The sequence below is a fragment of the Conger conger genome, chromosome 4, assembly GCF_963514075.1.
Source record: "Conger conger chromosome 4, fConCon1.1, whole genome shotgun sequence".
NCBI lineage: Eukaryota > Metazoa > Chordata > Actinopteri > Anguilliformes > Congridae > Conger > Conger conger.
The window spans coordinates 4090025-4115688 of record NC_083763.1 but is presented as its reverse complement, the minus strand read 5'-3'; the positions used below and the strand labels follow the sequence as shown (position 1 = coordinate 4115688).

The window sequence follows — 25664 nt, the reverse complement described above, 5'->3', positions numbered from 1 at the left end:
TCCCCGAGCTTGGCAGCCGGGAGATTCACCCGGGGGCCGTGTTGCCATTTCAGAAGGGAACGGGCAGGGCGGGAGCGGGAGGGAGTGGGGGCGAGGAGAAGCTGGTCGAGCTGGTGTTGGGACTCATTAAGGTGTGAAAACTGGTCCAGGCAGTCAGGTACCTCTCAGTTACCACAGCACAAAGCAGGACAATCATCACTCTCTCAACTGCCTCGTGCAGGGATGGGCAATTCCAGTCCTGGAGGGCCTGTGCGTGCGCGGGTTTTCTGTTTCCACCAATTATCCTGCCTAAAATGAGCAAACCTAATTGGCTGTGAACACCAACACTAGTTCACTCACAGACTTGATTGCAGTTAAACCGTATCATGTAGGGACACAAGGACAGTCAACCATCATTCATGTGTTTATGAATAAATGTAACTTAGCTAAAATGTCAGATAAACATTAGGGCAAATTAAGTAGCTGAGGCCAGCAGTTGGCATGGAAACCAGGAACAGATACAGCCCTCGTCGCTCACCTCTGACCTAATGGATTTGCATTAATTCACACAGCCACCCTTCCAGTTCTACGGGTCCACACACAGACAAGGGAACCACAGGCTGGCTATCTGTAATGGGGCAGCCAACAGCTGCTATCTTTTCACTCGACTAATCAGGAAACGTGTTGTAATATTTGACCAATCCTTGTTGCCCCACGACCGGTATTATTTTATTTCAGTCTTATGTGTACAAAGCTCTTTGCAATTTTGTTTTTGAAAAGTGCTATACAAATAAAGTGTATCATTATTATTTTTTATTAGTATCATCATCATCATCATCATCATAGAGCACTGGGTACAGTCGTGTAGCTGCCATCTCTGCCTCCTGGTGCACTTTCCCACAGCTGACTGGCACAGGGTATTTTGGTCCCTGACATGAGCAGGACGGAGGCGATGAAAAGAGCTGATGCACGCCGCTTATTTTCTGCCGTCACCGGACACCTGGCCGTGTCAGTCCGTCCACTGGTCCAAACCAGAGACGTCCAGCCAAGGAGGACTACCCAGGAGCACCACAACTGTCAACTGAACCATTGCATTTTACTTGGCAGATGCTTTTCTCCCAAGGCGACGTACCGAAGGTGCGCACCGAAGGTCAGTAGGACAACTACAGACCAGGCCGGATAAGGTAAACGTAAGATACAACGTAAAGTACGATATCAATATAAAATACGACAGTACAAAGATCAACGAGAGGACTAAAGATAGGTGATACTCAATCTGTTAGCCCAGTGTCGTACAATAATGTTGCTCTGGCCAGAAATATCACCCTTTTTGAACTGCCCAGCGTTTTAGATTCATGAGGACACTGATGTGAGGCTGAATTGTTAGAAAATATGAGACTGACTGCATACTGCTGAATAACCAAGAGCGTAAGAGTCACCAGATGTTTTGATGGGGGTGACCGGATAGTATTGTACAACTGTCTGAGTCATACTGGTGTTGTATCCAGGTTTTTATTTATTTTTCCCCCACCCTGGGCTTAACATCAGGAATATCCTGGCAAGTGAAGACTCAATCATGAGACATGTTCAATCATGTTCCATCCAAGAAGCAGAAACATAGTCAGGAATTGTATCCTGTCAGTAACATATTGCTCTTGGCATGACCGAGCCCACATGTTAAACAACGCGAAGGCCAAGTAGTGCATAATACCATGACACTATAATCAATATCATCTGAATTGAATGCTATACAGAATGTAATAGGCTACAACGCCAGTGCTCAGTGGACACAGACTGCCAAAGCTGCTGTGGAAAGCCAGACGAGACGCAATTCTCACCCTACCCTTATCCAAAGAAAGGATTCATTGATGAATGAGATCGGTGGCACACAGAACGATGCTGTCCACACAAAGTGAATTACTACAGCGAGGGATAGCTAGATAGATAGTCATTGGCACCGACCAAGCTAACTGACGTTAGCCGCATTCGCCGCTGTTCATTCGGGGTACCAGTGCCATTCAAAATAGCATCGGCGGGCGTTCATAAAACGTCCCGAGACCCACAGTGTCCAGCTTCCATATTTGCCGTCTGAACATTAAGTGAAAGCCCAGTTTAATCTGAATGATACGCCATGCATCACACGTGGTACCTTAATGGTTTAAAGTAAGGAAGTAGCCTGTTTCTTTTAACGGACAGTATATTTGCGGCATAATACTGAACGCAATACAAAGGTTAAAAAACTTACCCAGCGTTTTTACAGCGATCTGCCTCGTAAGGGGTGGAGGTAGATTAATGCAGACCAAATCCACATCCTGGTGCAACAAGACATCGTCGATCCTGTTGGTGTAAAACGGCACGTTCATTTCCTTCGCCAACTCCTCGGCTTCCTCTTGAGTGCGTCCCCAAAGAGCCTTTACTGCGAACCCCTCGTTCTTCAAGAGGGGGATGATCACCCTCGCGGTCAAGCTGGTACCAAATACCCCGACCCCGGGAAGCATGACTCTGCGTTCGCCGTTTTCTACTGCTCGCTACTGGACTTCTTCGATACCATCGTAGACTCACACAGCACAGCAACGCGCCAGGACCAGAGAGGGGAAAATACAGCCAATTGATCACATCATGTTAGCCATCCACCTGCACAAATTGACCCAAGACCTCGCATGTTCGCATGGGCTCTGCCCTCCGCGGTCGAGTTTCTCTGAGATCGGGTTATAATTAATTCAGCATCCACCCAGAAGAATGCTGCAAAAACATTCTTAAATCGTCCGTGTCTGCCTTCTAGCTAGCGTGCACTCTTTCTGATGAAGGACATCAGTCACCTTCTCTTTTTCCTGCAACGCCCTCTTTTGAGATACTGAAAAGAGCAGGTTCAAATATTTTCCCCTCGGCAAAACTGAGCTACGGGAGAATGCGACTGTGCCATCGCCTTCGGCTGTTCTGAGAGACTGCTAGTTAAAGGCGTGCTGCACTAAAGTCTCGGTATTATTGTGCCGCTTGTTATCGATGTTGCAACCCGGTCTTGCACTGACAGTGCTGGATACGTCAGTCTCCCCGTGTACACCCGCCCACCATTTTAACCAGTTAAATCCCGGTGCTGAACGTTTGGTCTCTGACTGATGACTTGATATGGGCGTTATTGGATGAAGCATATTGATTTTGGCCCGTTACTGTGGCTTTCTTGTGTAAATGAAAGGAAACGAATTGTGCGTGACCTGCATTTCAAATAATAATAATAATAATAATAATAATAATAATAATAATAATAATATTTATTTATGTACCTTTCATACATAAAATCTCGGCCTAGCTCAAAGTGTTTTACATTCACCACTAAAATCAAAACAATTTCAATTTCAAGAAGACAAGTCAATGTGAATACATATAATACAGAAATAAAATAATAAGGATAAACGGAAAATAAAAATAAAAATAGATGTTTAATTTACTATTGTCTATGCCTCACTGTGTCACAGTTCTGTCGTAAGTTATCATGTGCTAGTATCGATGTAGGGTAATAATGAACATGCTCCCTATTTAATTTTTAATTATATTATCCAGGTACTGTGAATGTCACAGGGCCTCGCCAAACAGACACTGGCCTACTTTATCTTAGAAAGTGAAATATTAACCACAATATTGACATACGTTTAGCAATATCACGAAATATACTTAATTGATCAATGGCCTTTTTTGATCTTTCGGCTCATTTCTGAAGAATGACGTCAGTGTGTTGTTGGAGTTTTGGCCACAACATTAACAGGACTTTAGCAGGCCGTCGGGCGGACAATTTTACACTTCTGTTTGTGCAGTTCAATTTACACGGCGCACTGAGCCCCAGGCTACATGGCGTAAGCATCCGATCGATAGAAGTACAACGAGAGCACGTGAGAAGTGACACTGCGCTGCATCTTTCGGGTGCATGCTGGGATTGGATTCTGACACGTGGAAGAGCCGGTGACATGAACACGGCAATTCGCTCTGGATAATTTGATAATAAGTGTCAAATAAATAAAATTAAATCATTAATGCAATAAAGAGCAGCGTTCATACACACCATAGCTTTGGAATGCTGCTTTCTTGTTCAATTTGTTTCACGAAACACAAACACAAACCCTCTTTATAAATACCATAAATATCTTTTTCAATGCAATAATAGCCCTCCGTCAGCTGTGGGAAAGTACACCAGGAGGCAGAGATGGCAGATGAACGATCGCGCCACGACATACCATCGTCTGATGAAACGTTGGAATGTGTGATAGTAGAGGGAGTAGTGTTCTTATCGTATTTGAATTCTAACAAGCAGAATTTGCTGCAGGAGTTCATTGCTGCTGAAAGATACCATTGCGATCTGACACTGTGATAAGGAGTGCGTGACTGCGTGCTGAGCGGTTATCTTATGGGGGTCAATTGTGTCATCTCTTTCAAACTCACAATGTACAACATGGTAACGGTGTGACTTCCAATAGAAGGAGCGAGACACTGAATTTGTTTAAAAAAAAAAAAATCCACTGTGACGTTTTTAAATGAAGATTCTCAGAATGCATTTTTATTTAATTTGCACATTCCCAAACGTCTGTTACCTCCACGTTACCTCCATCAAGTGATTGCTCATTACAGATCACAGTGTAATCCATGTGATTTAGAACAGCAAAACCAATTTATGAAGCTTTGAGCACAACACAATGCAAAGAGTACATGTACAAGTGACAGTGTACGGTCACCACTGTCTCTGAAACAATAAAATCCAGTAGCACTCGGTTTGAAAACCAAAACAGTACTTTGTCCCTCAGTCCGTTGATATCACAATGTCAATCTGCAAATTGGCGCATCATCGGTGAGTCAAAGGTCGTCTCCGTGGCGTGGGGGACGGCGCGGGTGTGTGACGAGATCCGACGTGGGAGCGTGTTGAGTCTGCCCCCTACTGGATGTGAGCGGCAGTGGGCACTGCCTCGCGACCAGCGCTCCTCGTCCACCAGGAGACCGTGAGAAAACACGCCAGCATCAGCGAGAAGATTACCCAGCGCATTACGGCCCACAGTCCAGCAACGTCGAGAGTGGGCTTTGTCCTGGAAAGTACAGTAATTTTTTGTATGTTTTCCAAACAAAAAAAGGTAGAAATTAATTATATATTGCTGAATCTAACTGAAGTGGGAGGTGTTTCCCTCAATGCAAAATCAAAAAATTATATTGAGATTTAAAATCTTATTTCTTTTACTAAAAAATACAAAAATATTGCCAATGAGGCAAGACAGTTTGACTCACTTCAAAGGAGTAAGAAAATTTCACATGTCAAGCAAACGTTACTTTAAAACAAGCTAATGCATTCTACGAGGGAGAAGAAAAATACAAGGCTAAAAATGCTTCTTAAGACAGGCGTGGTTTGCAGTGCAGAGAATCAACTGGAGACCTTGCACGTACCACACAGCCCAGAACGAGACCCAGTCAGTTCCCGTTCCTGAAAAGCTCGCCTGAGTCACAGTTAGATCAGACGCTCGTGCTGTTGAGTCGCACCGTGATCACGGACACATGACATAAGGAACCTGGGACAGATTCTTGGCAGAGAGGAAGCAGCAGGGAGCTGGCTCGCGAGAAACAGATGCTACCTTAAGTCACTGACTTCTGGAGGAGTCTGCTGTCCCCCCGGTGTTGGTACTGGAGAAGTCCGCTGTCCCCCTGGTGTTGGTACTGGAGAAGTCTGACGTCCACCCGGAGTTGGTCCTACTGGATCTGGTTCTGATCCATCGCCTGGAGGCAATACAAACAGCTGTATTAGGATCCGTGATCAAAACACGTACATTACACGGCAAAAAAAATGTCTTAACAAGCTTAGTCAAGGCTAAAAACTATCTTAGATTTTAGTCTTGTAATGAGACTTAAGATATTTTTTCTCTCTTAAGTAGAAAATATTAGCTTGTTCTAAGTTAAGTTTTTGCTTTACAGGTGAAATGTCCTCACCCCAGTGGCAAATCTTGAAATGAGTCAAACTTTTAGCAGTGTCTTTTGTATTATTTAGAAAAAAAGTTAAAGAAATAAATAAGATATTTGTCAAGACATACATTTGTTTTGCAGGATATACATTTATATCTATTATATAAGAATGTATTTATTGTACATTTTATTGTACAAGCAATTAAAGAAAGAACCACACATGAGAAAACAACAGAAGTGTCTCTGTCGAGTACAAGCCCTCCTCAAAAGCACTTCCCCAAATGATTTTTAATATTTCCCCTGAAAGAAAGAGGAAAGCATATTCCACTCACCCATGGAGACGGTGAGGTACACGCTGTGGCTGTGTTCGGGGCCGAACAAGTTTCCTTGCACGATACACTGATACCAGCCCTCGTCCTCTTCCGTCAGAGACCGCATGGTGACGTTGAAGACTCCCTTTGACTTCTTGTCCGTGATGGACACCCGGCTGTCTGCCACAAGGCCACTCGTGCTTGCCTTTCTCACACATTGGCTGTCCTGCTTGCTTTGGCACCGGTCCCAGGACTTCACAGCATAGCGGTAATTCTTGTATCTACACGTAATGGTCACTGTGTGGTTCACCAATCCGGTCACTGTTTCCGGACCGGACAGCACCTGGCATTGAGCGCCTGGGGACAGGGAGGCTCGGATGAAGACCCAGTGGGTCAAACGGTAAACGGGCTGCATTTCTATCGCTGTTTCCAGTAACGTAAGCTACAGGAAGCGCTTTTACAATTAATGTATTTATTTTACTCATTCACACACACGCACACACACACACACACACTCACACACCATAGGGTCAAAGGCATGGTCGCCAACCAGCTCGTCAAGAGCAGTTAGGGGTTAGGTATCTTGCTCAGGGACACTTCAACACACCTAGGGCGGGGGATCAAACCAGCAACTCTCTAACTGTCAGACGAATGCCGGACTGAAGCAAAAACAGCTGTTCTGGGTTTAACTCTGTGAACTTACCAAGCTAACTCTGTAATCTTCCTTCATGACATACTCCCCAGATGACCATGTTATTTATTTTTTTATCGAGAAAACTGCCACATGTGTTATTGTAGCTCCAGCTCAATCGAGAGTTAATAACACTATCATAAACAATCATAAACAATCCACTATCAGTTTTACGGCACTGTTTTATCATGTACAAGTGATAGACATATTTTCATATTTTACTGTTAAAGGTGTCTTACTGTACAAAGATTATAAAATAGATTGTTCAAGATTTAAACAAACTCATTATACCAGTTGCCACTGAAAATGTGTATTACCATTTCAGGAAGTTGAGCAGACAGATAAATTAAGCAAAAATGATTATATTTACCTGTCAGAGCGAGTATTAACACAATATACGTCCTCATTGTTAGGGTAATGGTGGTAACCTCAGCTTCAGGTCTGGTAAGTACTCCCTTTTGCCCCTACCATAGTACTTCAGGGAGGTGTAAGGAAAATGTGTAATAAATACAGTTTTACCAGAATAAACCGCACCATGGAAAACTGATCTAAGAAGTGGTTGCTCTGCTATTCAGAGAATGTTTTTTGTCTCTTTCCTGTTGTGAAAGACGCAGCATTTCCTGAAATGGCTTCCTGTGAGATACTGACCCAGGAAAGGCCCCCATGCTTGTCACTTGGGTTGTACCCTAACGGTACATAAAATGTTTGTAGAGAGGTACAGTAATGTCTGTGTTCAGAACACTGAGCTTTGGACCACAGCACACCCTAACCCTAACCCTAACCCTTATGTAGGGAAAACAACTAATCAAACCCAATCTATTAATGCCAAGAGAAGTCCTGTGCCCTTTTATGATATTATCATGTCGACAGGTTTCTCAGTTCTGAAAAGGTCAAGCCTCCCACTATTTTAGCGTCACACTACACCCTAACACAATATTACTTACATAGCCTGCTGGGATCCAACCAGAATACAAGAATTCCTCACGATTCTCAGTCAGCATCTTTCCTATTTATGCCTGGAAATAACCATTGTGTACACCCAGTGGTTTCAAGCAGACTTTAATATAATATTGATCACTATCTGAACAATATTACAATGTCCTGTCACTGGAAATATTGTATTGTTGTATCTAGAATTACGCTTTATATATAGGTACAGTTGGTTATTAACATAAGAGCAATGACCAGAGTTGGAAAAAAAAATCGACTGACCGACATGCAAGGCGACAAACGTTAGCTGACGTTCGCAAACATATTCAAAATTTCTTCCGTTCGCCACGAACGTTAGCTGACCGCTTGAAAAGGTAGCGCACGTCGAACAAAAATTGCTGCTGATGGGGAGAATGCAGATAACAAACATTTACAATTATCTGGCTGTTATAATACACTTTAATCAATTTAATATGTGTTCTCATCTTTTAAAATAAATCACAGGTAGCTAAGCAACGAATCAGCTAGCTGGCATTGTTAGACCTTAGTTCGCCACCAACACCCTTGACCACGACAGTCCGCGGTCTTGAACGCACGTCTAGTGTCACTGTTTGAATTCCAGTCCTGTTGGTCTGCAGGCATTTGTGGTTTCCTTTTAATCAGCAGCCAAATAAAGCATTGAGAAGGAGACTTAGGGGGATTTGATTGAGGCCTTTAAATTCATTAAAGGGATTAAGAAAATGAATTATAGTAGATTCTTCAGGGCGAGTTCGGTTAACAGAACGAGAGGGCACAAATGGAAATAGCCAACGGAAAATCCCTTACTGATATTAGGAACTATGTTTTCACACACACGCAAGTGGGCAGTGTGTGGAAAATCTTGCCAGGACATGGAGTGGAGGCAGAAACACTGGGGTTTGAAGACCAGGCTAGATCTTCAGCCCACGAAAAGCTTTGACACCCGTGCTGAAACGCCACAAAAAGGGGCTTTCCCCCTCTGTCTGTAGGAGAGGAGCCACAAGCGATCAACCACAGAATGGAAGCCTTCTCCTTTTTAGAAAAAAAAAAAAAAAAGCCCAAGAAAAGCTTTAATTTGACACCCGTGCTGAAACGCCACAAAAAAACAGCAGACACTGCAGCCCTCCAGGAGTAGTACGATGAAGAGAGGGGCCTCTCGAATATCCTTTAATCCCCTGCAGTGTCACGTCTTTGTGTCTCACGAAGACCCCAAGGGAAACTAAAGAATTCCAGGTTTCGGCTGGGGCACTAATGCAGGACTGAACTCTTACCTTCAGCAGTTCCTGACGTTGCGAAAGGTCACCTCGAACTTCAGAAATCGATCCGCGCAGTGACTCGAAGCATCAAGGCGCTCGATATATTGATTGGCAGGAACACAAACAAACCCTGCTTCAACTGCTTGGGGCTATTTTCACTCCTTGATGATCCGTTATTGAAGAAAGCTATTTAATTTAATACTTTGCGCAGGTGGTACTGAAATGGCTGCATTGTTGTTTTTTTTTAGTTAAGAAATGTTATTTTAATAATATTCACTCCCGCCATGTTTGGGGACAGTGGCGATTTTTGGCTCTGTCATCCAACACATTCGATTTGAAATGAAACAATGGATATGAGGTTAAAGTGGAGACTGTTGAGGTTATAGCGAAGTATATTGCTTTCTCACTTACTGAAAAAAACATATAAATAATAATTTAATTATTGTCACTTATCTTCTTCTGGCTCTTCCTTTGCATTTGTGATGTACAGTGTACACGTTCCAAAAGTGCCCCCTAGTGGACAAATGCAGAATGAATGAACAAAAAGCTTCCTCTTGCTTACTTCCTGGGTCCCAGAAATGACTGTGGGCCAAGTACTACATACACCGCATCAAACATTTATTTAGATAAAAATAAAAGAGAAAGATATGAGTGGAGAAATGTGATGGACCAATCAAATTTAAAAACTAGCAACAAAGCAAATACAGTTTGTTTAAGCCTGCTGTGTGGACTGTTGATATTGCTGTTTGCTGTGTGTGTATGCCTGTGTGTGTGTGTGTGTGTGTGTGATATCATGTTTATGGGATCCTAGATAGGCTAAAACAATGTAGGCCTGGATCATATAGCACTCTTTGACTGAGCTAATTCGTAATATCACATTTAACTATTTTGATTTGCATTTATACAACCTGCACATTGCACTTCAACAAAAGCCAGAACGGCGTCCTCGCTAGGCGAATTCATTAAGGTGGGCATCACAAAATAATAATCCAAGGCAGTAAGTCTGATATAATTCAGCACTTTTATTAATTACTCAAGAGGCACAAATTTAATTTAAAGGGCTATCCTCTGCTACATGTGCACCCACAAGCAACAAACGTCCTAAGAGTCTGAGATCTGTCCGATGAGCTAAACAGCAGGAGATATATGTCTGGCGGATTAAAGAAACGAAAGAAGAAGAAGAAGAAAAAAAAGACTGTGCTCCAATCACACTCCGCTGATGACACAGAGGGGGGGAAAAAAATCCAGGTTCAGAACGTAAAAAATCCTCCCCGGTATTTTTGTTTTCCGACCCACCTGGATTTGCTAATTAGCACAATTCTTCAGTCTGTACTGTAGGTAGAACCAATTAGTGGAATCGGCTGGCTGGAGTTAACGGGTGGAAGAATCGCACAGCGGGACTTTTGACTGTTCGGGTCCCTGGGCTTTCCCCCTCTGTCTGCAGGAGAGGAGCCACAAGCGATCAACCACAGAATGGAAGCCTTCTCCTTTTTAGAAAAAAACCCCCCAAAACTTTACCTACTTTTATTTCAACATATAGACAAAAGGGGCTGATGGTATAGGTCTCGACCTCCATCGAACTCCCTCCCTAGCCACCATGAGGTAGATAATGCCATTTCATCTCTTATGTGACCTGCGAGATTATATACGAGACCTTCAATGAGCAATCTTGAGAAGTGGAGCCAATGTATTTATATATTCACTGCTATTTAGGTCAAATAACAAAGCTCCATTTTTTCTTTTTTTTGTATTTTTAAACTTCACTTTGAATCTATAAACTGGATGATTTATATTGCGGACAGCACCAAAAAAAAATTCTGGTGCCTAAAACCTCAGATACAAAGAATTTAAAATCAGTGACACATTCCTTTTCCTTCATAGATCTCTCTTCAACAACCTCATCCTGAGGAGAAAGAGCAGGCAACATAACCTTTACCCCTGTTGCCCTGGTGATCAGATTTTTAAAATAAAAATAAAACATTTTCTTGACATGTACACTCCCCATGACATCCCATCATTTCTCTTTACCCCCACCCCCAAGTAACACGAAGCAGGAGAGTCAAGTAAAATAAAACAAATTAAGTACAGACGCTACGACCACAATCAGACACAATGTAGATATTCACAAAATGCTGACATTGGATATTGATTGTCTTTGTCTATTCTAAAACAAGAACAAAACTTCTTCAAGATACTGTAGAAAAATACAATGTTGAACTTCTGGTTACAAAATACTACTGAGCTAAGAAATTAAAAAAAGAAACTGTGGAAATATATTTATTGTGTGTGTCAGGATTTTCTCTATTTTTGACCAAATTATGTACCAGAACACCCTGGATAAATATCTGTGTAGCGAAAGGCTGTGACTGACCTTTGGCCTCTGATTCTGTCCAGTACAAAACCAGACAGACTACATTTGCACATATGACGCCACCTCTTCCTTCATTTAAATTCAATTAAAAATTTCAGTCGACAAGAAATATTAACTTAATAAAATATTTACACACAGTTCAGTCAGGTGTCCTGGGAAAAAGGTGCGTCAATTATATTTCTCCATGAGTTTAAATAAACACATTTATTTATGTAGTGTATTTGGGTTGGACCCCATCAAACAAAAAAAAAGATGGAATATCAAGGACATCCAAAGGACGTCACACACGAGTAAATTCTGATATCACAAAAGCATATTCCGTGTCAGCTCCTTTTGATTCTTTTGGCACGTATCATCCTTTATAAAGTGGGAAAGACCATACGGATGATAAAAACAATTTACAATCTAAAAAAAAAAAAAACCCAACATAACACAAAACATTTAATTAAAAGAGTGAATTGTTTTTCCTTGACAAGGTACAACATCCCCTTTATATGAAGCTGCAATGGGCCACACATCCTACTGTGTCTGCATCGTGAAGTAAGGTCAAACGTGCTTCTCATATAATTAATAGGTAACATTAACTCATAATCTTAACAGATTAACTGAATCATTGTACTCTGTAAGCTGCTTCATAGGCCAGCCTTGGGCTCTGAAGTCTTGTAGTCTTAAACAATGTTTTTGTTTAAGGTGTAAGTGTAGGGAACAGTTTCCATGCTTTATATTCACAGGGGCAGAGCCAATCAAGAGACATTTGGTCTCGTTAATTAGCACTGTAAAGCCAGCTGTTGATATAATCATATTGTCACTCCCTGTGATATACCCATCATACAAGACTCAAATGAACAGTGCCAAAAAAAAAAAGTGAATCTCAACAAATATTTTAGTCTTAGATTAAGACTTTAGAATATTATTTCTTTAACAGTTTTTGCCAAATAAGGAACATTTCGCCAGTGATGCAAGATATTTTGACTCATTTCACGTTTTGCAAATGGGCTAAAAAAATTTTTGACTTGTTGTCAAGTAACTTAAAACAAGCGAATATTTTTAATATTTACTTGAGAGAAAAGTCTCATTACAAGACAAAAACACTTGTCCAGACAGACTTTTTTTTCCGAATGATTTTGGCCTGAAATTGAACAGTTGGAATCTGAGGTGAAAACTGAATCATATCGGCATACTAAAACATGACGGTTGACACGCGCGTGTGAAATGAAGACAGATGATTTTCTACAGCGACTTAGAAACCGAACGGCCACACCGAGCCGAGGCAGAGACTCGCGGTGCACAGAGCAGGTCGCTGGCCTGAACGTGACGGATGCAGCGAAGCCCACGTAAAATGGCCGCTTTCGATTTCTTCGCAGCGTTGAGCCAGAGGAGACAAACGTAGCCAAAATCGACGGGCTGAACATATTTGAAATGTGCCTACACGCTTATGACGACATTTAAAGACATTTCCTAAGTACTGTAAAAGCTAAGGAGAAATACGCAATTCCTAGGGCGGAACTGCGAAAGCACAATTGTACTACACAAGACTACATTTATTCTGATTTACCGGACAGTTACTGGCCTTAAAAAAAAGGAAACGCCCAGAAGAATGGGCTGCTTCCAACAAGAGCAAACACTCACACACACACACACACACACACACACACACACACACAGCACTAAAACGACGACGAAAAACACACTTCTAATCTCACAATAATACATCCAATCGCACTGAAGATTCTCTGTCTTGCAAACAGCTAATAAAGCCCACCATTACAGCACGGACTATGGCTATTTTCCTAATTTTCCTACAGCTGTCTGTCGTGGTTTGACTTTGACCGCGACCACAGGGGCTGAACTAACAACTCACGCTTGAGAAACCCAGCCGGAAGGCATATTGCACGTCTAAAATCCTCTTTCAGTCCCTCAGTCCAGGTGCCACGCTAAACCCTACAGCACTACAGCCGAGGACAGAAAAAAATAAATCCCTTTAATCGGATACCCCGCGTTTCATTTTATTTCTCTTTGATTATGCACCCAGTGAAGGTTCTGGAACTCATTTTCTCCTCACGTAAATGCACCCGCCTTATCTGGGGAATTACACGGAACCTGGCGTAGGTCCATGATATCACTGGAGAAATGATCGACTGAATGAAAGTAAACGAAGAAGATCCTCACGTAGCACTCAGGAGAGGGCCTTACGGTCCCTGTAGACGAAAGAGGAAACTTAATTGTACAAAAACGGAACATACAGTCCCCTCCAAAAGTATTGGAACAACAAAGTCAATTCCTTTGTTTTTGCACTGAATACATTTGGGGCTGAGATAAAAAGATGAATGAGACAAGAGTTCAGAATTTCAGGTTTTATTTCCTGGTATTTACACCGAGATGTGTTAAACTAATACTAAGAACATAGCACCTTTGGTATCAGACCACCCAATTTTTAGGTGAGCAAAAGTATTGGAACAGAGAGTATTTGAAAGTATATAACACTTGTGTTGGCAGTGTGTTTTCGGTCATTGTCTTGCTGCATGATGATGTTCCTCCCAATTGGTTTGGACGCATTCATCCTCATGTTGGCAGACAGAATGTATTTGTAGACTTTAGAATTCATCCTGTTCAAAATTGGTGATAGGTTCTAAGTTGTTTAACAAATCTAGATAAAAATACCGGAAAATAAAAGCTGAAATTTGGATCTGTCATCTAATGTACATCTTTTGACCTCAAACTCAATTGTCTTCAGTGCATAGCAAAAAACAAAGGAATTGACCTTGCTGTCCCAATACTTTTGGAGGCGACTGTAAACGGTACTCTCCTCACGAGCGCAGCTGTTACGACCACGCTAGACACCACTGACACCAAAACTACCACGCAAGTCTCCTTGCCAAAATCCTGTTTCCCATGGTGTAAGAAACCACAGACAGATAAAGGGTTGCAAGATAAGCATCTAAAATTCTTGTTTCTTAGCTGGTTGTTTAGAAATGGAAAAACCACTGCTGCAACAAGACTGTTTCATGAGAAAAACCGTTACGGGTATATACGCTGATCTAAAACCCGATTCCCGCCCCACGTGACCTGAGGGAGCCAATCAGGGAAAGAGATGGCCGCTTGCCTTTCCTGGCCAGTCCTTCCTGTATTGCTTCACTAAAACAAATCGAACAACCGAAGAACAAAATGGCAAAAAAACGAGACCATGTCCGCGTTTGCCCTGGCGTTCCCCTGCTGAATTTACACTCAGTAACGACAGACGTAAAAAAACCCCCCCAAAAAAACACCCACACACACAGAAGAAGAAGAACAGCAGAAAACAGAGAACACAGAAAAACACGTTTTTTTACACACGGAAATTAATTAAAGTGTCTGCATGCTACGTCCTCCGGGGCAGCGTGAGAAGAGCGTTTTTTTTCGGCAGCTGTGCGAGTCACTCGACTGGCCCAGCCTCGTCGGGAGCCTCGGAAGACCGCCGTCCCGAAAAAAAAACCGGCTGTGACCCTCCCCCTCCCGTCCCCCGCGCGCGCGAGTCTCCTGCGATCCCTGGTAGCGCTGCGCGCTCTCCTGGGGCGAGGCGGAGGCGGCGTTACGAGTAGATGGTGATGACCTCCCGGCCGCCGCCGCGGACCAGCAGCACCCGATTCAGCCCCTCTATCAGCACCTCCAGGAACTCCATGTCTGCGTGTCGGTCAAGGAGGGAACACACACGCGCACACACACACAGTCACACGATGGCTAAGGGCAGGCATCCTCTCCCGGAAGGTCCAGGAGTCGGCCAGAATTCGACACCTGAGTTCTCCCTACTAAGCACTCCCAAGATTCCGAAATACGATTTGGCAGTTTGCTTGTACAATTAAAATTTTAAAAATCGGATTTCATGCAACTACGCACTTAATTTTACTTAATGTAACTGACGGCCTCCCCAAATTTGAGAAGGCTCTAGCACAAAAACAAAGCAGTGCATAAAGCTCGACATTTCTATTCCTCGTCGTTTACCCACCACCACACCACCAAAGATTTGAAGAGATGCTGCGGTGCACTTCAATCATCAATCATCACAACAACAAAAAAAAGCTAGCTAAAAAAAAAAGAGACAGTTAAACCACGGATCAGCGAGGCGAAGGATACAGTTCTCGTCGCCGCCCTTGTTCTTGGGCGGCCCCGGCATGTTGAGCAGCACCAGGTGGGCGCCCTGGGACTTGTTGACCACGGCCTCGTTCAGCCTGACCGCCGTGTGCATCCTCCGCACGTTCGACTGGTTCCTGCGGCAGAGAGCGGTGGCAGGGGGGGGGGGTGGGGGGTGAGGGGAACGGCATCAGAGCGGGCCTGGCAGGACACACCCCAGTGCTGCCAGGCCCAGCCTGGATCCACCATGGGGGATGGGGTTAGACCAGTGGACCTGGTCCTGGAGAGGCACGGCGTAAGAGCAGGCCCGGCCTGGATCCACCATGGGGGATGGGGTTAGACCAGTGGACCTGGTCCTGGAGAGGCAGGGCGTAAGAGCAGGCCCGGCCTGGATCCACCATGGGGGATGGGGTTAGACCAGTGGACCTGGTCCTGGAGAGGCAGGGCGTAAGAGCAGGCCCGGCCTGGATCCACCATGGGGGATGGGGTTAGACCAGTGGTCCTCGCTCCTGGTCCTGTCCCGCAGGGTGTGGCTGGTTTTTTTCGTTTTCCCATTAATGTCAGCAACCAAATCAGACCCCAAGAAACCAGGTGAGGTGAGGTAACTGTGTAATTACCTGCTTTAATTGATCAATTAAGTGCTGAGCAGCAGCAACAAAAACCAGCACACCCGGCGCCTCTCCGGGACCAGGAGTGAGGAGCAGTGGGTGAGAACAATGAGCACAGGGGGCACGTTCCGATTGCTTATTTTCCACCTCTTTTTTCCCTGCCTTGCTCCTCTTCCTGCTTCTACTGCAAGGCCAGCCTTGAATGAGGCAAATGCAATGTCCTCGCTCCTTTCGAACGTATGTTCAATGCGTGGCAGATGGGGATAGCAATTCTGAAAAAATAGTTCCACAAAGGCTCATGTTTCCTTGCTCAAGAAAATTTGGCGAGCCTCCTAACGTCTACTTCTAGCTCCAAGAAGGAAAATGTAACAGGTTGGAATGTCCTTAAAGATGGCAGACCTCGATCGATTTCCAGGTCAAGCAAAGAACAGAATGATAGGAGGTGGAAAATAAGCAATTGGTAACCACAACCTTTGGGGCTGAACCCTGCCACTGAACAGCGCCCCCTGCTGCCCCCAGTGTCCTCCTGCAAGGCCTTACCAGCAACACAACTCTTCCCTTCACCAAGACGGGTCGACTAGCCCCACCCGTAGACCAATCGGCTTTGTCGCTGCACAACGATTGACAGCACAGGCTCCCAAACACAATGACACATTTCATCGTCCAGATTAAGCAGCGAATAAAAATAAAAACGACGGCCATTTTGTGGGCGCAGTGCTGTCAACGATTAGAGCAGGGACGAGGCAGAAACGGAGGCGGACATTTTGAAGGGCGCCCTCCTTCCGTGAAGGAGGGAGGCCCAGGGTGACGTGTTACGACAGGTGAGGAGGTTCTGGGCCCCGGAGTCAAAGCACAGCTCGGTCTGCACGCGAAGCGTAGCGTTGAGCGTGTCTGTGAAGCGGCGGTGTGGTTAGGCCTGTTAACGCACCGGACTCTGTCAAAGCCGCCTCCGAGGAAAAACAAGGGACAAAATAGCTTTCGCGTGGCGATATGCAGGCTAAGCTGGAACAGGGACACTCATCGTTCATGAAAATACAAATCTGTGGTTCTATTATTGACAGTTCAATGATTTCTCAAGTGGTTCAATGACCCCTTTAAATGTGTGAGTGGGGACGTGGAACAAAGTTGAACCGAGACCTCCGATCTAATTGGATATAGCAAGGGATTGTCATGTTGAGGGTAAATGCAACGTGGACACTAACAGTAAAGTCGTACGGATATTAAAATTCAATCAACACGAAGAATGAATCGTTCGTTTAGAGGGTGAGACGGGCCATCGTCTTATCCACACGTTGTTTACGGCATTAGGACATATAAAACCACAGAGCTCATTAAAAACTTGCGCTTTCCATGCATGTGTGGTGTACAGTATGGATGGTGGTGTTTGGGTTGAAAATATGGGAAAAATGAATGGTGCCTGAACTGCAGGAACATTGTTTGACTACCGACATTCAATCCTGTGCGTCAATCTTTCAACTGTGAGGAGGAATTTCAACTAAGTGATGAGTACTGCACACATGTAGGAAGAGTCCTGACAAGACTATCCACGCACACGGTGTCTGTGTACCGCTTCATGGACAACGCTCACGAGCTCTCCATGGAAAGCGCAAGTTATTTTGCATCACACATGCTAAGTAAATGATACCGTCACATGCAGATACAAATTAGGCGTCTTTCAGCTCACGGGACACTGTAACCGAGGGGGCAGAGGGAGAATTCGGTCTCCGCCTCGACCCCTATCATTACACAGCGTCCCAGCGAGCTGAAGGATTCATGAGATGAGAAAACGGTACAAGGACTCTACCATCACACACACACAGCCTAGGCAAAGAGAAATGTGACTTACAGACTCTCCCACTCTCTAGAAGGAGGAAAACGGGACAAGACAAAACGACAAGAACAGGCTTAGACACTTTCTCAAAGCGGCCAGGCTTTCTCAGCAACACATGCAAACCACTCCACAGCTTATCACAGGTTTTACTGAACCTCTGAACGGGGTTTTGCTACTTTATCTGTGTTGGTCACACACTGCAAAAAGCTAAAGATAAGTCAATCAAGTATTTCCGTCTCATATTTACACTTATCTTATTTGTATTACCGTTTTGCTACTATTGCCAGTGTGGTGAGACAGTTAGACTCATTTCAAGATTTCAAGATTTGCTAAGTTTATCTTGTCAAGCAAAAAAGTAACTTAAAACAAGTAAATAAGGAGAAAAATAAAGATACTTAAAGTTTCACTATAAAAAATACTTGAGACTTTATTTTTGCAGTGCAGTGCTAAACCAGCTACTGATCCTTTCCATCTTCTACACTCTACTGTTACTTTCCCTCTCTCCTAAGCAGAATTAAATATGAGAGCCCGTTGCGTACAGTGTTCACTGCATTGGGCAAGAATACCATTAGCACTGTAAACGGAAACAAAGAAATAACTAGTGGAGTTAAACTGTAGTTGGCCTGTTAAGTCCATGCAGTGAAATTGAAATGTGGAATTAGTAAAATGCTTTGCACTGTGACAGCACAGCTGAACAGAAGCACACGTAGTCGTGTTAGAACAGCCTCTGATGTTGTGGCAGCCCCCTACAATAGGCTTGCATGCAACCCCTCATAGACGCATTTGCACTGCTTTGAAGAGCCTAGCTGTATATCGCGTTCCTGAACACGCGCAGTACGGCAAAAGGTCTCGCAGACATATTTTCGCGTGTTATCCAGGTTGGAGTAGCGTTCCCTCAAATTCATCCCTCCCCGTTTAATTGGGAGAAGGATCTCCTCCATACATCTTGACTGTGATCAAAGTGGCTTGCCTCCCAGAATGTAAAGGCCAGGAGGTGAGGGCTTGCGAACACAGGGCGATGTCACTTCTGGAACAGAAGCTACTGCAGAACAGTGCAAATCCCTGTGGCGGGACCCATGCAGCTCCACACATCCGCACCATTCTCACAGCCTCTTCTGTCATCACTTTCTCCGGGGACAATAATCCCCACAGTAACATGTCCAGTGTGAGATCGACTCTGAGTTATAGTTTCTGGCGTAGAGGGGCCCGAACACTGTGACATTTTACTGTGTGTGACTATGGCAGTGGCGACCAACCCTGTTCCTGGAGATCCATCCTGTAGGTTTTCACTCCAGCCCTAATCGGGCACACCTGACTCTACTACCAATCAGCAGCGCAACAGGGCCTCTAGCTGTCTAGCTGGCTTCGTTGGGGCTGGAGTGAAAACCTACAGCAGTGTTTCTCAACTCAACAGTCCTCGGGACCCACTTCCTGTTGTAACCAGGAACCCACACACCTGACTGAGCCAATCTAACCACCAAAAAAAGCCCTAGTCAAATTAGGTGTGTGAGTTCCTGGTTAGAACAAAAACCTTCTGGTAAGTGGGTCCGGAGGACTGAAGTTGAGGAACGCTGACCTGTAGGACGGTAGATCTCCAGGAACAGGGTCGGTTACCCCCACGCTGCGGTGTCCGTCGGCGGTCCTGGAGTCCGGGCCCACCCGGGTCTGTGGAGAAGAGGAGGATGAGGAGGAGGAGGGAACTCACGGCTTCATGTTGAAGAGGTCGCGCACGCCCACGCTGGGGTCGCGAATGCGGTTCCTCTCCGTGATCAGCTTCTCCTTGGTCCAGGTCATGTGGACGCGGTCCGGGGTGGCATCGCCCTTAGCGTTCAGGGATGCGTGGGACGCCGTGTTCCTGTCGTGGACCAGCTGGGCCTGGGGGGGAGGTCAGAGGTCATATTCATAATTTAGCATTATGATTATGTTATGTAGCTGACGCTTTTATCCAAAGAGGGACTTACAGTTGATTAGACTAAACAGGGGGCATTCCACCCTGGAGTAATTTGAGACTTATATGAGACTAAATTAATTATTGTGTAATAAAGTTTTTGTCGTTTTTGCGGTGTAGGAGGGCAGAGATATAGTACAATGTGAAGCATTCAAACATGCAGAACAAACACCAATTCTATATCTATTATTATGATTAATAATACTAATTTAATTACTCGGGAAAGAAAACAACATGCACCCAAGCACCAAAAGGCAAAGAAAGGCCCAAAGAACGGTCCTTTACAACATGCAGAACAAACACCAATTCTGTATCTATTACAATTAATAATAATCGTAAGCAAACATCGTGCACCAATACATTGATTGATGATGATCGTGAAATACATTGATTCATTTTTAAGAGGGGGAGAGACATCCTCTCATGTTCCCTTCTATATGGGCCTGGATAACTGTGGCCCTGGATAACTGTGGCCCTGTGAGGGACGGGGTGGGGGGTCAGCAGCAGTGACGGTGGTGGTCTTGGGGGGCTGCAGTCACGGGGTGGGGGGTGGGGGATGGGGTTGGGGAGGAGATGGGGGGGTTTGGGGAGGAGATGGGGGGGGTTTGGGGAGGAGATGGGGAGGGGGTGGGGGGTTCAGCAGCAGTGACGGTGGTTGTCTTGGGGGGCTGCAGTCACGGGGTGGGGGATGGGTTGGGGAGGGGGTACGGGGGGTTTGGGGGTCAGCAGCAGTGACGGTGGTGGTCTTGGGGGGCTGCAGTCAGAGGGCGGGGGGGCTGACGCCGCACTACCTCGTCCTGCTTGCCCTCGTCGGGCTGGAAGCCGTCCTGGCTGTTGCCGGGGGCGCCGGAGGCCCCGCCCGGGTTCTTCCGGCGGATGGAGCTCCGCGATTCGTCGCTGATGCTCTGAATCTGAGCCGCGCGCGGCCGGCAGCGTCAGCGACGGGACAGGAGAGGCCAAAGGTCACACAGCGCCGTCACCCGCGGCAACCACCAACCCCCGACACCCACCCACCGACTCAACACCCCAATGACCTAGCTATGTTCCCAAACCTGATCACGGAGACGACATCATTACATTACAAAACAATAACACTCGGCTTTGAACCCAAGTCTTTTTCAACAGTCAGCAGGCCAAGAGACGAAATGCACGTGCAAGCCAACAATATCACATTCGGGTTAGTGTTCACTCACATCAGGCGAAAAATAAGAAAAACATTCTCATGATCCCTTCACTTAATGTGCAGAGGCTGAGGAGGGGATGTTCCTCTGGGAGACAGTGATCGGTGTGGCCGATTTCGCTAAGCAGCCATGACACAGCATCGTGGGTTCCCTAGACTCACCAGCTGGTCAGCTCCACGATCCAAACATCCTGAATTCTGTCTCTGCTGCGACCGAAGCCCCCGTTTTGCACAGTCAGCTCCCACATACTCAAGGACAATGAGTGACAATGGATGTCCTTGGGCACGCGTTCTCATGAATGTCCAAAAATGGGAAGAAACACCAAAAAGGGAAACTCCCTTTACCAATTCCTACCTAAATTCCCACAGAACTAGAGTCCAGAAGGAACAAGAAGCTGACCATCGGGTTTCCTTTGAAAATCTGCGATAATAAAATCCTGTCGCTCTTTTAAAAAAAAATGTTTTTGCAATGGCCCTGCTAAAACTCCACCCTGCAGATAGGGGGCGCTGTGGCACCACGGGTTACCTCTCTCTCCCGCTCCGTTCTGGAGAGCTGCATCTGCTTCAGCATCTGCGAGCGCTGCTCCATCACCAGGGTCTTCTCGTAGGTGAAGGCTGAGATGTCACTGTCGTGCTGATCGGTGGGAACAGACAGTGTATGTAGTCACCGAGAGGGCTCATCACAGACAAACGGCACAATACGTATTCAATTCAGTTCAGTATCTCGGGGCTCAGGGCTGGTATTTTTCCACCTGTTACACTGTAAAGCAGCAATCATCAAATCTGGACCTCAAGTCCAAATCTGGCCCTGGTTTGCTCTTCTCCCAGGTAATTAACTGAACAATGATCAACTCCAAGTCCTGAGGGCCGCATTGTCTGCAGGTATTCGCTCCTACTGTGCGCTACACCATCTGATTTCACTAATTATTTTACCTGCTTGGTTCACATAATGAGCTAATTAGTCCTATCAGGTGGTGTAGCGCACATTTGAAGTAAATCCCAGCAGACACTGCGGCCCACAGGACGTGGAGTTGAGTAGCGCCGGTCCGGACTGTCTTCACAGCTGACTCCCAGGTAAAGGGAGGATGGAAAAGCAGCAGTTCTCAAACCTCAAGGACCATGATTTAATGATCTCCGCTGTAAAGCGTCTTCTGTGAAAAGCGCTATGCAAAAACAATCAAGCTGAATTTAGAATGAGTATAAGTATATATCTGGATAAGCTGAATAAAACCCCAGCGCTACTCAACTCCAGGTCCTGCAGGGTCACAGAGTCTGTAGGTATCTGCTCCAACCACCTGATTTCACTAACTTCTTGGTTCAGGAACTAGTAAGCTCATTAGTTAAATCTGGTGGTGTAGTGCATGTTTGGAACAAACACCTGCAGGCACTGTGGTCCACAGGACCAGGAGCTGAGGAGCCCTGCTGAAGACTCTATTACTCATGTCAATAATAAAATCCAGAACTGGATCCAGAACTCTTGGATGAAAGTATGAACTTTTTTGTCAAGATAAAAATGCTACCAGTGCTGCTATTTGCAATACAACATCATTATTATTGCAGCTATTTAGCTGCCGCTTTTATCCTCCAAAGAGACAGTTGATTAGACTAAGCAGTGGAGCAACGTGGGGTTAAAGTTGGGCCTTGTTCAAGGGCCCAACAGCTGCACTGATCTTATTGTGGCTACACTGGGGCTTGAACCACCAACCGTATGGGTCCCAGTCAAGCACCTTAGCCACTAGGCTATAGGCTGCCCCAGTGATGCACCTTAGCCACTAGAGCTACAGGCTGGCCGAGTCAAGGACCTTAACCTCTAAGCTACAGGCTGGCCCAGTGTAGCACCTTAGCCCCTAGGCTACAGGCTGCCCCAGTCAAGCACCTTAGCCACTAGGCTATAGGCTGGCCCAGTGATGCACCTTAGCCACTAGGCTACAGGTTGCCCCAGTCAAGCACCTTAGCCACTAGAGCTACAGGCTGGCCCAGTCAAGCACATTAGCCACTAGGCTGTAGGCTGGCCCAGTCAAACACCTTAGCCACTAGGCTACAGGCTGCCCCAGTCAAGCACCTTAGCCTCTAAGCTACAGGCTGGCCCGTATATTTACAGTACAGTAGCATTAGCAGCACGTCTAGCCGGAGCTTGGCTGTGAAACCTGCAGGCGAGCTCTTTACCATCTCCACCACCTCCACCTCAGCGTCCAGCCGCAGGTGGTACAGGAACATCTGCAGGTCCTTCTTCATCTGGATGCTGTTGTCGTCCATCTGGGCCACGGTGAAGATGCGCATCTTACACTTCCTCCACACCTGGGGGAGGAGTGGGAGAGGGGGAGAGAGGGAAGGAGGGATGGGGAGAAGTGAGAGAGAAGAGAAAAAGAAAGGTAGATTATGAAGTGAATATTCTGCACGTTATGCAGTGTAATTTTAGTATGGCTGAACAATTTCTTGATATTCTGTGCCAATTAATATTTAATATTTTATGACACAGTCAGCAATTCTGTTGCTTTGTCTTTATTGAGAATGTGACAGAGTTGTGTTGTGTACTGTGTGTAATATCCTGTGTATGTTATACTGTGTGCTCTGTACTGTGCTGCGTACTGTGTGTTGTGTATTGTGTCCTATGTGTTGTGTACTGTATACTGTGTACTGTATGCTGTGTGTTGTGTACTGTACACTGAGTTCTGTACTGCATACTGAGTCTCGGGAAGTGTATACTCTGTGTTGTGTACTGTACACTGTGTGTTGTATACTGTGTGTCATGTACTGTATACTGTGTGCTGTACACTGAGTCCTGTGTGCAGCGTACTGTGTCCTTTGTACTGCACTGTGTACGGTACACTGTATGTTCTGTACTGCATACTGTGTGTTGTGTACTGAGTACTGTATGTTGTATACTGTGTACTGTGTCCTGTATACTGTGTCCTATGTAGTGTGTACTGTGTCCTGTATACTGTGTCCTATGTACTGTGTCCTGTATACTGTGTCCTGAGTACTGTGTCCTGAGTACGGTGTCCTGTATACTGTATCCTGTGTCCTGTGTACTGTGTCCTGAGTACTGTGTCCTGTATACTGTATACTGTGTACTGTGTCCTGCGCTCTGCGTGCTGTACCTTGTGCTGGCGCAGCAGGAAGGGCAGCAGCATCAGCAGGCCGCCGTCGTGCACGATCCACCACACGTCTATGGTGCCCTCCTTCAGCCGCTCCTGATTGGCCGGGAAGGTGTCGATGTTCTTGGCCACCAGCAGGGCCTGGTGGGCCGCCGTGGTCTCCCTCACCGTCTCTGCGTGAGCACATTCACAAGCACTGCATAAGTATTCATAAGCACTACATAAGCATTCGTAAGCGCTTACACACAGAGGTGAGAAGATCACATAGCCCTACGAAGCAAGGGCTATGGGATCTTCTTACCAAGATGGCAAACACTTGTGTACTGTAAAAGTTGTTGAATCGCCAGGCTGTTAATCTCGATTCGACAGTGACACACGTTTATAGAAGGCGGCGGATAATTCAATAGCTTGTTTATGCGTGGGGCGGGTATGTGGGAGTTTACTGTAATTATCAGGGTCAACTGCTGAACATTCGTCAGGGAGGTTTGTCAACTCGTGACGTTGACTTGCGGCCGTTGCCACGGCGAGTATCGCTTTCGTCCGTTTTGTTAGAGGCGTGGCTGGCGGCCAAACAGCGATCCTGTCCGTCATTAATCACCGGCTGTCAGCCACACCTCGAGCACGGCGGGTGAAAGTGATCCGGGTCATTAAGGCTCATTGTGCTCCCCTGGTCCTGTGCCAGGGGAGGGAGGTGGAGCAGGGCTGACCCAATCATGTGCCGTGGAGGGCAGAGAGCCACTGATCGCTACACCTGCTGATTTCACTAATTAACACACCATCAACCTGACAGGAGGGAGCTAATTAGCGAAATCTGCTGGTGTTGTGATTGGTTGGAATTAAAACCTGTATGACCCGCCGTGGCACACGATTGGGCAGCCCCTGGTGCAGAGGGTGTAGAACCATGGTCACCAACCCTGTTCCTGGAGATCTATCGTCCTGCAGGTTTTCAATGCAGCCCTAACACCGCACACCTCACTCAACAGCTCGAGCAGGGCTGCCCAACCCTGTTCCTCGAGACCTACCCTCCTATAGGTGTTCACTCCAACCCTAACACAGCACACCTCATTCAACAGCTAGAGCAGGGCTGCCAAACCCTGTTCCTGGAGACCTACCCTCCTGTAGGTGTTCACTCCAACCCTAACACAGCACACCTCAGTCAACATCTTCAGACGGCATCGAGCCGCTCATGAGCAGAATCAGGCGTGGCAAATTAGGGTTGAAATGAAAAGCAAGAGGATGGTAGATCTGCAGGAAGAGGGTTGGTGATCACTGCTGTGCATGGTGGAGACAGTGCAGAGCATATAGAGGGTGTAGATGGTATAGAATGAGGAGGGGGTACAGAGGGTATAGGAGGTGGAGACAGTGTCCAGCGGTGAGGGGGTATAGAGGGTATAGGAGGTAGAGACAG

At 45.8% G+C, this 25664-nt stretch overlaps 3 protein-coding genes across 5 annotated transcripts in view; all 3 read right to left on the bottom strand.

The window, feature by feature from the left end:
* gfod1 (glucose-fructose oxidoreductase domain containing 1) overlaps positions 1–2951 on the bottom strand; it is a 41569-nt gene extending 38618 nt beyond the window's left edge. Inside the window, exon 1 of the mRNA XM_061240284.1 lies at positions 2225–2951. Coding sequence (XP_061096268.1) covers positions 2225–2477 — 253 coding nt within the window. The 5' untranslated portion in view covers positions 2478–2951. The remainder of the gene's footprint in view (positions 1–2224) is intronic.
* Positions 2952–4492: 1541 nt separating this feature from the next.
* On the bottom strand, positions 4493–7471 carry LOC133127564 (CMRF-35-like molecule 4). Its single transcript, XM_061240540.1, has 4 exons — positions 7280–7471; positions 6240–6575; positions 5583–5724; positions 4493–5045 (listed from the first exon to the last, which is right to left on the bottom strand). Exons 1-4 carry the CDS (start codon positions 7314–7316, stop codon positions 4898–4900), a joined length of 663 nt encoding a protein of 220 aa, XP_061096524.1. The 5' UTR covers positions 7317–7471; the 3' UTR covers positions 4493–4897.
* Positions 7472–12000: 4529 nt separating this feature from the next.
* slc12a7b (solute carrier family 12 member 7b) overlaps positions 12001–25664 on the bottom strand; it is an 84814-nt gene continuing 71150 nt past the window's right edge. For 2 of the 3 annotated variants that reach the window (XM_061237742.1, XM_061237743.1), the window contains exons 19-26: positions 24260–24429; positions 23325–23456; positions 21685–21792; positions 20770–20889; positions 19736–19905; positions 18046–18060; positions 15595–15728; positions 12001–15144 (exon numbers count right to left, since the gene is read on the bottom strand). In XM_061237742.1, the coding sequence (XP_061093726.1) occupies positions 15053–15144; positions 15595–15728; positions 18046–18060; positions 19736–19905; positions 20770–20889; positions 21685–21792; positions 23325–23456; positions 24260–24429 (941 nt within the window). In that variant the 3' untranslated portion in view covers positions 12001–15052. Of the gene's footprint in view, positions 15145–15594; positions 15729–16022; positions 17147–18045; positions 18061–19735; positions 19906–20769; positions 20890–21684; positions 21793–23324; positions 23457–24259; positions 24430–25664 lie in introns of those variants that run through there. The other variant, XM_061237744.1, reaches the window with a different exon arrangement.